At 41.2% G+C, this 11,048-nt stretch overlaps 1 protein-coding gene across 5 annotated transcripts in view; it reads right to left on the bottom strand.

Annotated features, from left to right (window-relative positions):
- The window catches only part of LOC116384637 (plasma membrane calcium-transporting ATPase 1-like), a 95,450-nt gene that overhangs the window by 33,504 nt on the left and 50,898 nt on the right, over positions 1 to 11,048 (bottom strand). For 3 of the 5 annotated variants that reach the window (XM_031849481.1, XM_031849499.1, XM_031849510.1), the window contains exons 3-7: positions 7,066 to 7,263; positions 6,099 to 6,356; positions 5,758 to 5,883; positions 5,194 to 5,319; positions 1,795 to 1,830 (exon numbers count right to left, since the gene is read on the bottom strand). In XM_031849481.1, coding sequence (XP_031705341.1) covers positions 1,795 to 1,830; positions 5,194 to 5,319; positions 5,758 to 5,883; positions 6,099 to 6,356; positions 7,066 to 7,263 — 744 coding nt within the window. The remainder of the gene's footprint in view (positions 1 to 1,794; positions 1,831 to 5,193; positions 5,320 to 5,757; positions 5,884 to 6,098; positions 6,357 to 7,065; positions 7,264 to 11,048) is intronic. The other 2 variants (XM_031849520.1, XM_031849490.1) reach the window with 1 other exon arrangement.

An 11,048-nucleotide genomic window follows, 5' to 3' on the forward strand; every position in this document is an offset into this window, starting at 1 on the left:
GTGTGTGTGTGTGTGTGTGTGTGTGTGTGTGTGTGTGTGTGTGTGTGCAGACAGCTTGCAGAGGAAGTTGGACATATGTTGGATCACACGGGACATTGAGGACGGATGGCTGGTCGAGTTTGGAGGTTGGAACGATGACGTCATCGACACAAACACACAGCAGTCAAATCCCTCGAATGTTAAATATCGAGGGAAGCACCGAGGGAGCGCTTGATTTCCACACAGCGTCACCCGTGAAGGACACCTCAGAGGACAGACTGGCATGTGACGGTGCCCCTCACTGGTGGAGCTACATTTGTGTCTCAATTCTCAGAGCGCGATGGGACATTTAGGTTTATGCAACAACATCATCAAATATATTTTGTGGAGAAATTATTCTCAAAGAATAAGTTAATTTGTGCAAACAAAATTAGATTTTGTACTCAATAAATATATTAACAACCTAAGCACACAATGATAACCTCTTTCACTCCGTTGTACACATTTACTCCCTCAACCAAAGCACATACTAGTTTTCAACAACCTTCATCAAATTCTGTTCTGGAAGTTAATGTGTATTTTATTAGCTTGTAACCTCGTTATCTCTGTAGCTAGCTAGCTAACTAGCCAGATAAGATATAGCAGAATTAAGCTAGTTAGCTAACATGACAAAGAGAAAGCCTTAAGTTTCATTAAAGTAGTTAAAAATAACGGAATTGAGTGTAATAGTTATATAACTAGCTGACTTACTGAATACTTTCAGCCACACTAAGGTGCCAAGTAAGAATTATTTTCACTATCAATTTACTTGCGATTACTTTAGCGATGAATCAGTCTATAAAATCAGAAAATATAAATAAAATTTCCAAAAACCCAACATGACATATTAACAATATGTATGCAAACATTGCTTGTTTTTAGTTAGCATCATAGAAGACCAAGAAAGACGACAAAATATTCATATTAGAGAAACTGACTAGTTGAGTTTTGGCACATTTTTGGCATATTAGCTTGCCTTGAAACAATGACTACTGACAATTAACTGGTAATGATACATTTTTTAATCAACTGACAAATCAGTTCACCTCTAACTCACCTTATTATTAAATTAAATATATCACATAATAATAATATTTTAGACTCAGATTCAGAGGCAGTTTATTTTGTAACTGTAACTACATCAATGATTTTAATTATTTGGCTAATTAGCTGGCAATTAAAACAAGTTGGTTTAAGAGCAACTGACTAAAGGACACAGAGTTACTTTTGTGTGCCAACGTGAATAATATTAAACTCATGCACTTATTGAGCAAAACATGTATTTTAGTTCTCTCAAATTAAATTATTCTCGGGTAATTTCTCCACAAAATAAAATGAATGTGGTTTTAAAAACGAGTGTCTTTTGCTCAAAACATCCCGACACGGTCTGAGAACGTAAAGCACAAATATGAAACCCATCATCACCCTTATGACAGTATGAACGCTGTGATTGGCTGTCAAAGACTTGAAGGTTGAGAGTTGCACCCTTTTACAGGTAAAGCAAGGCGAGAGAACGTCCCCCTTTAGAGAGAGAGAGAGAGACAGAGAGAGAGAGAGAGAGGAAGAGAGAGGGAGAGAGGAAGAGAGAGAGAGGAAGAGAGAGGGAGAGAGGAAGAGAGAGAGAGAGAGAGAGAGAGAGAGAGAGAGAGAGAGAGAGAGAAAAAGAGAGATGGACTGGACACTCCCCTCCTGCCGCTGAGTGGAGGGTGAGGAGAGGGTGAGTAACAGGGAGGATGGAGAGACAGAGAAGGACAGATGGATGAATGGAGGGGTTACCTTTGTTGCGATTTTCGGGGGGTCCTTGTTTTTTACCTGTTCGGACAGAGAGAGAGGGCGGAATGCTGATAAGATGGCTCAAAAGAAAAATAAGATCAAATCAAACTGAGGGAGAACACAAAGTTCAAACTGATAGAAACCCACAGGTGTGTGTGTGTGTGTGTGTGTGTGTGTGTGTGTTTTGTGGGCAGGAATGGACCAATCAGAGGAGAGAGACACGCCACGTCCTGCTGCGGAGAACCAACAATGTTTGACGGCAGAGCTAATCAGTTCATCAATATATCAGTGATCAACATACATAAAAGTTTGATTCAGGAATTTGATGGAATGTCAAACAATAACGTATGAAACAATTACACATTATTATCTTGAATTGAATTGATCAATAATCCAATTCAACATGTTCATATATGTCTAAATCAGGTTTGTTGTGGTCGTCTCAGCACAAAACGATTTAGCCGTTTTCAGTTTTTTGAAAATAATCTGTACATTCTCTACAGCCATTGGTTGGACGTTTGAGCAGATGGTCAGTCTGAAGGGTTAACATTCGTGGTGTTTGTGTCACTCTGGTGGCTAAAGGTAAAAGTAATAGTTCACTCAAAAATAATATTAATTGTATATGGTACTCACCTCCCAAGGCTCTCTATGGCCCCAAAAAGTTATCTTTCAAATAGTGTTAAAGAGGGCGGAGCACGTGAAAAATGATGTATTGGGAGGTGAGTACTATTCCTTTAAGGTGCTGGTTCAGGTCTGGCAGGGGCAGCAGTCTCTCTCTCATTTAACTTCCTGTCGTCTCTGTACCGTCGACCTTTGTCAATGTAACGATTGGTCAACAATTAGTCCTCCGACTTACACACTTATTGTGGAAAGCTTTCGACAAAGCTGCAAGTGTTCTCCAACAATGTGTGGACCGGTTCAGGTTGTGTTTATTTGTTGAAGTGACTTTGATGGATTCTGTTTACTTCCTTGTCTGCATATATCTGAACTGGGATCGTTATCACTGTCAGCTGTCATGTATTGATCAGATAAAATGACAGGTGGAGGTCGGGGGGATTTTCCTCCGCAGGGGCATTAACTTCCTGTTGCCCTAATATGGAGCTATCTGCTTTTATTGTGAAAGGAGGTTTGGCAAGGTCAAAGCCAATACACACACACACACACACACACACAAACAGCTCTTTGTTATTCAGCTCGTGGTTTGTGATTGATGACAAAGACTAAACTGCTGCAAGTGTGTTTGTGTCTGCGTGTTTGCACACACACACACACACACACACACACACACACACACACACACACACACACACACACACACACACACACACACACACCTTACATGAATGTGTGTGTGGGTGTTTCAATGTGTATTCCTGTGTGTTAAGTGGGTTGATGCAGCCATGTGTGACAGTAAAGTGTGCCGTCTGTCTGCTGTTATCAGAGACTCGAGAGACACACAACAGCACAACAGTGTGCGTTCTTGCACTTCTGTACTTCTGGACCAATTAAAGTCTCAGACTTGGCGGGGAAAATACTAAAAGTGAGGACATTTTTTGGAAAATGAGGCCAATTTTGGAAAGCTTAAAGGGTTGAGGTTTGGTTTTAGGATCACGGTTAGAATTAGAGGGGCTTGGGAATGTATTATGTCAATGAAGGCCCACACATGTGTGAAGTGCTGATATAAAGGATCTCTTTTTCTGCTCATTTCAGTTTAATTGGAGTGGAATCTAAAAGCTTGTCTTGTGGTCCTCTTCATTAGGAACTCATTACTGGTTTGGTTTTTTTTAAATGACTTGACTGGAGGCCGAAATGTGAACCCGAGCGTCTCTCTCCGCTGAGCTGGTTCATTCAGCCGGTTGACAATGAATGCCTGACAAACTCAAACTTTAGCCAGTAAAACAAATGATCAGACAAAAACAAACTAAAGAAAGAGACATGAGTAAAAGGGGGTTAGCATGATCACAAGCAAATCAAAAGCAATAGAGACCGACTGCAGAAGCCTGTTGGTTTGCATCAAACTGCTCTGTGATAGTACGAGCATCGTCTGGACTTTTTGAAGGGTTCCACTTCAAAAATCCACTGTATGTAAACAGGGGAAGGGACGTTTTGCAGTTTTAACCAACATTACATCACTGTCAGATCAATACCTCAGTATAGTGGCCATTAACTACCGTGAATAAATGAGACCAGGACGGAGTGTTTGCTCAGGTGACCAACCAAACAGATTTGTAGTATTTTGGAGGATTATTTTGTCTTTTTTAAGATCATTTCAAGCGTCGACTGACTGAAATGTTCACAATGATGCATTTATTTGCAACTGTACAATAAAAATCTAAATTGATTACAAGTAAATCTACCCATCGAGCAATTATTCAGTTTCCAATAATAACAATGGAAGATTAACCATTAAAAATATTAGTACATTAAAACAATAAGTCCTTGATTTCAGACAAAAGCAGCCTCACTTCTTTTCCATTGACTGAAACAACAGAATCACTGTCAGATTCCATCAGCTCCAGCTAGCTCGCTAGCTAACGTTAGCTCCCTTGAAAACTCTCATTTAAACAATAAATTAATTCAATGAGAATTTAATGGTCACATAGATATTGAGGCTAAAGCTACAGGTCCTGGTGGGGAACAGCTATTTATCCCTGGTGTTATCATAGCACAGTTTAACAAGACAAAACATATGAGCAGATGTTTCTCTCAGGCACAGCCTTGATCACAACTGTAGGTGGTAAGCTTGTTAGCCAGTCATGCTAACCGTCAGCTTACGTTAATTGCCAATGACGCCACACTACAAACTCTTCGGATGCAGAGTGTATCACGTACTACAAACCCCATTCACACCACTTCAACATGTGGAGAAATCCAAACTCTGACCGGCCTGCTGTGCCTTGTTATGGTTGCTGAGCTATGATTGGACAATCACTGTTTAGGGGAGGGGTTTAGTGAACGGTCAATTAAAAAGGTACTGTCGTACACATCCCTTTCGGTACTTCAATCTTATGTCAGTTGTGTTTAGTTGTTGTTCATCAGATATATGACCACTACCGGTGAACTCATCCGTGGTCTCATTTATTCACTTTAGTGATCAATAAGTTATGAATCTATAGTTAGACCCTTCAAACGGCTCTGCTGTTATCAGCTCGGACTGGATGTACTCTACCTGTTGACAGAGTCGTTCTAGTGCGACAGGAGAAACTTCAAATCAACACCAGCTGATAAAAAAACGTGCAAATATTTCCAATCTGCACTGTTCAAACAGGAGAGTAGAAATATTCAGGAGCGGACACGATGAGAGTTGTCTTTCTTTTCTCCACACACTTCACACACTTAGTGGACTCGTATGACCGTCAACACTTCAACGACGAGCGGGATCGGCTTTGTCTCGTGTCTTACTTTTCTTGACCTTCTTCACTTCGTCGTGGTCGCCGGCACCCAGCAGAGTGAAGATGATGCCGGTTTGAGAGTTGAGGCCGACGGCTGACACCACCATCCGGCCTGATCCCTCCATCACATGGGTCCCTGAGGAGAGATTCAAGAGACGGGAGTCACAACTGGAGCTCGTTTTTTAGGTTTTTTTTACTGTCACTGAAGTTTAGGTGTGTAATCTTTTATCCAGCTGCATATTTAAATACTTAAAAAAAGACCCCTGTCAACCTTTTTGTTGGACTTTAGCAATGCAATTTGCTGATATTATCAATTTGGAGTAGAGTACTCAGTACTCTGAGTTGCAATAACTTGTATAAAATGTGCTACACAAATTACACTTATCCTCACAGCTGGTCCGCTCTAATATGGATATACAGCATATTGATTAGTTATGAGATCTGATTCCACATCCTACTTCAGAGGCAAGAATCAAACAGTCAGTGAAAGTGTTTTTAAGGGTCGTGAATATCAGCAGAATCCACAGAGAATCCTCAGTGATGGTCCGTGTCATGAGACTGAGCAGGCACTCACCGGACAGCAGCATGGGGTCCTTCTCCAGAGACTTTCGGACTTGATCGGACTCTCCGGTGAGAGAGCTCTCGTCAATCTTCAGGTCGTTGCCTTGGATCAGGATCCCGTCAGCAGGCAGCAAGTCTCCTGCAGGCACAGAGTTCAAGAGGGTGCATTTCATTCATTTATCCAAACAGCTGCAGTGTAAACACATTCTGGCTCTTTGCTGCAGTCCTCTCATACTCTGATGAAGGAAATCAATGTAGCAACAATCAGAATTAACATTAAACAGGTGGAAAATGACCCTCCGGTTATTGACATCACAGGTTTGATGTTTCCGTCTGGCGTCTGTGGTCTCGTACCGTATTTGATCTGAGCGATGTCTCCCACCACGAGCTCGGCCACGGGGATCTGGATGACCTGGCCTTTGCGAATGACGGAGAACCGTTGCTCTTGCTCGATGCGACTCTGCAGCCCGCGGAACTGCTTCTCCTTGGACCAGTCGTTGAAGGCCGTCACCAGGACGACGATGATGACCGAGAACAGGATGGCGGCGCCCTCGATCCAACCGGCCTGGGACTCGCCCTCGTCCTCCACGCCACCTGCAACCTCGCCGCATGCTGCGAGAGGACGAGGGCGAGTTGAATATTTGGCTTTCATCAGATAAATATGTGCTCAGTCCAAACAGACTGAGCAGCTTTGTCAAGCTAAAGCTGTGCAACTTACAACTTCCAATGGTTTTAGAGAATAATAGTTTCAGAAAACAAACACACGGCACAAACCCTTTAATGTAATATCACACTTTTCTACTTTCCTTTTCTTGTATATTCAAGTTTATGCTAATTATTACAATTTGTAGACATACCAATATTTATCATTTTTTGTTGGTTCTTAAACATGGCAAATCATATTACCGATAGGTGAAGAGGAAAAATAAATGAATATAAATAAATAAATAATGAATATATATATATATATATATATATATATGCTGTACATAAATTAAGAAAGGATAGAGTGAATAAAATCAAATTAATATAAAAAACTAAATATAAAAACTAATAATGTGAAGAAATGCTTAAAAATGTAATGAAAGTGAATGCAAATCAATATATAAAAATGTCCTATACATAAAAGATTGGATTGTTAAAATAAAGTCAAATATAAAATAATAACAACAATAGATTACAAGAAATTATATTTCCTCAACATGAAGGTCCAATTAGTTTTAAATATTAGAATATAAACATCCCCCAGGATACAAATTGACCCACACAAAAATACAACAATAGTATCTCTGGCTTCAGTTCAGACGGTGACTGTACCGACCTTCATTGTTGCCCCCTGGTGGATGGTAGAAGGACAGGCCCAGCGAGATGATGGCAGCGATTTCCAGAATAATGAGCGTGACGTCCTGCAGAGCCTCCCACACCAGCTGCAGGAAAGTCTTGGCCTTCTTGGGGGGGATGAAGTTCTGGCCGTACGCCGTGTGACGTTTCTCCAAATCGACGGGGTTACCAGACAGACCTGCAGACACGACCGCGAGACATTAATCATCACATCGATACGGAAAACTAACGAGAGCGTGTCTTTGCTTTATAAACAACAAAAGGTAGAAATGCATTTATAACAAAAAGTCACACGTAATGTTCAAAGGAACATCCAAGTCCCTCTGAGTAAAATAAATAATTCTGCACAGCTGACGGTGTTGAAGTAAATATAGAACACAAGACAAAACACGACACAAGGATTCGATTTCTGGCTCAAAACTGAATCCTGAAAGTAAAATACTTTATTGTGTGTGTGTGTGTGTGTGTGTGTGTGTGTGTGTGTGTGTGTGTGTGTGTGTGCGTGCGTGGTTAGCTCTCTGCAATCTGTAGCTGTGCACCTACACGCAGTGAAGGCAGAATGTGCTCTATAGTTATGAAAAGTTTCACAGAGTTCCATAAACAGTAGTTCTGCAACATGACCTACTTTTGTTGCCATGAAAGACTGCAGTATTCCATATGCAGTATTTATTTGGGCGAATCCCCAACACACATTTGTTCCACCCAAAGAAATGATGCATTTTCTTATTCACCGTTTCCTCCTTTCTGTCTGGAGATCCAGTTAAAAAAGAAACATGCACCAAAAGGTCAGGCAAATGGTGCGTTCAGGTGCAGCCACACGGATGGTAAAAATGAGCATCGCTAATTCCTGTCTGTTGTATCCAGCAGTGGTTCCCAGTTTATGATCAGTTCAACCAGTGAAAAGGTCATTTGATTGGTTGATCATTTTTGAAGGCGTGAAAAGTTAAAATAACTTAAATTCACAAGAAAAAAAACCATAACTCTAGCTTTATGTTTTCTGTGTGGTTAATTATCCTGTTCATTATCCTGCGACCCGTCAGGGTTCTCTTAAAGATCGTTTAACGCACGTTTGTAAATCAATAGTAGAAAAAAACAAATGAATGCAATAAAATTAATGAATAACATAAAAAATAAATGAATAGATAAAATAAAATCAACAATCAAACAACAATAAAAACAATAAAAGTGGAATAAGTAGGTTTAAATCAATTAAATGGAGTTCAGTATTCTTTCCTATAAACCTCTTTAAATCACATGAAGTCACAAGATTTCTAAAACCAATTAATGAGAGAAATCTGTCTGAGGTTTCTCCTCCCGTCCCTCTGCAGACACATCTTTTACAATCTGCTGCTCTCTGAAGACCAAACAATATCTGAGTTATTGATTCCAGAGCTGTGACTGTCATTTTCCAGCAGTGACTCATGTCCGACTGGACTGGTTCATTCTCCTTATAAAGACAATGACAACACAAAGATCTCTCCATCCACCCGGATGCTCCCGAAGGCAGCAGAGCCGGAGCTCGATTGGTTTTATTTATTTATTTATTTTATTAAAACTGGGTGAAAATCCAACCTTAAAACACCATTTGCTGTTTATCATCAATTAATAAATAACACAACAGGTCCGTGTTCAGGGTTTTCTCGTCACCACAGGACCTCGTTAACGTTAAATTCAGCACACAGTGTGTATTTGCAGATACTTCTGGGAGCGCAGGGACGTGTCTGGATGAGAACTAGTTTCACAGATTCTTTTTTTATTTTTTAATGAATCTGGGTGTTTTGCAGTAAAACCTGAAAATCTGTAACTTCCTCTGCACGGCTGTGTGGGCAGCAACATGGCTGCTGTGGATTCTTAGCGGAATTGGGAGATGTGCAGTGGAACGTGATCTGAATGTCAACAGACTGCACCGCCAGCCATTTCTCCTGAAGGAGAAAGTCAGCATGGACAAGTTTCCGCCTCCATGTGTTTTAATAACGGCCTCGTATTCCTTCCTTCTCCAATGATTCTCTCCTCCTCTTCCTCAATAATCTGACTCCTTTTTCTTTGGACGCAGTAATCAGGTAAATATACTAGATGATGGCTTCTGCCATTTTCAGTGTTAAGCAGCCACGACATAGAGGTACTAGTTTCCTCATCACCTACAGTAGGTCCTGTAATATTAACTAGATGGCTTCAATAACAGAATCATTGAAGTTAAAGATAAAGACGACATGGATGAGATAAAATGAGAGTAGCAGAAGTGATGTGAAAGGACATGAGGGGAAGTGAGATGAGTTAACGGGGGGTTAAGTGATCTTATGCAAGGTGTTGATGAGATGAAATGAGAACGAGGTGATGTGAAAAGAGAGGAAGCAAGATGAGAAGAGAAGAGCTTAAATGAGATGGCTCGAGGTGAGGAGATGATGAGATGAGATTTAATGATGCCAGGTGAAAGGAGATAGCGAGAGAGAGAGAGATGTGAGATGAGGTGAAATGAGGAGCAGTGAGAGGAGTTGAAGCGACGGTAGGATGTGAGATGAGGCGAGATAAAAGGAAGTGAGTTGAGGATAATTAAATGAGGAGGCAATCTTTGGTGACATCATGTAATTTGATATGAGAGATGTAAATTAAACTCTTCAGTATTTACTCAGCACTCCATCACAGACGAGTGTACCTGAACAAACTTATGTGTAAAAGCAGCAGCGCGGCTTCCCGACATGTCTGACTGAGTATCTCCGCGGTTTAGAGCAGAAGCAGAAACATCAGAAGCTGGAGCAACAAACAGATTTTAAAAATACACACCCGTTGTCAAAGTCATCAGCGGCTATCTTTCATCACGCTGTGGTTTAGTTCAAAGTTGGGTTTGATCATTTTGAAGCCTGTGATTGATGCTGAAAGCTGCTGTCAAACTAAAATAAAGAAGCACAGAGCAACTTTACAGGCGGTTTGATCAATACAAGTCTGGCTTTTTTTCCAATTCTGGTTTATTGCTGCGATTGTGGCGGCGGGTTTCATCTGGCGGCAGCTCGTTGTGTTTGTGAACGTCCCCGTGGAGATGCAGATTAAAGCTCTGCCATGATGTTCCAGCAGCAGCGGAGCAGTCAGCTGCACACTCGCCTGTCACAGATGTTTATGAAACTCAGCTTCCAGCAGAAATGAACTTCATTGGTCCAAAACGAGGTCTCTTCCAATTCACGGCTTTATCAGCCAACACGCAGCTTCATCTTTTTACCCACACGACGCTCACTTCCATTCATTGTCCCTCTGACTGATGACACTACGGCAGCAGGGATTAATGTCCACTCTCATTGTTCTGAGTGTTTGATGTCCACTACAAAAGACAGAGGACAGATTTCTCCCCCTCTCTCCTCCATGTTGTCAGGACCGCTTCTAGTTAGCTTCATCATCTCTGCAGTTCATCCATCAGTTCAGTCTTTCTATCATCCTCCAGTGTTTTATTCTGTCACAGCGGTCCCACAGTCGCTGAAGTAAGGCCGATGACTTCAGCTTCAGCTCTGACTGAATCTGATCAATTTCAAGAGCCAAAACCGAGAGCATCACCCGTTAAGATGTGCTCAGTTAGAACACAGAGCAAAGGTCGGAAGCAGTGCAATGGACCCGTGCCCGGAGTCACGCGTGTGAAGAGAAGACGCAACCTTTCATGTTGAAAATGTTTCAACTTTGGCCCCAAAAAAAGGCTTTATGAGTCAAATTCATAGACAGAAAGAAGTGGGGTTTCTGGTGAGTTCTGGGATCGGTCAAAGTCACAAAAAATGAAATATAAATACAATCTGAAACTACAAATATAGAAATTGTACATACAATTTGGATTTATGAGGTTCAAAATCATATTCAATCAAATTAAATCTGCACAGAAGCCGTCCTCTCAGCTGGTCCAACCCGTTACTGTGTGAACACACTGTACACCAACACATTTACACACACACACACACACACACACACACACACACACACACACACACA

Source organism: Anarrhichthys ocellatus, unplaced genomic scaffold (genome assembly GCF_004355925.1).
Source record: "Anarrhichthys ocellatus isolate YVR2014 unplaced genomic scaffold, GSC_Weel_1.0 scaffold1, whole genome shotgun sequence".
NCBI lineage: Eukaryota > Metazoa > Chordata > Actinopteri > Perciformes > Anarhichadidae > Anarrhichthys > Anarrhichthys ocellatus.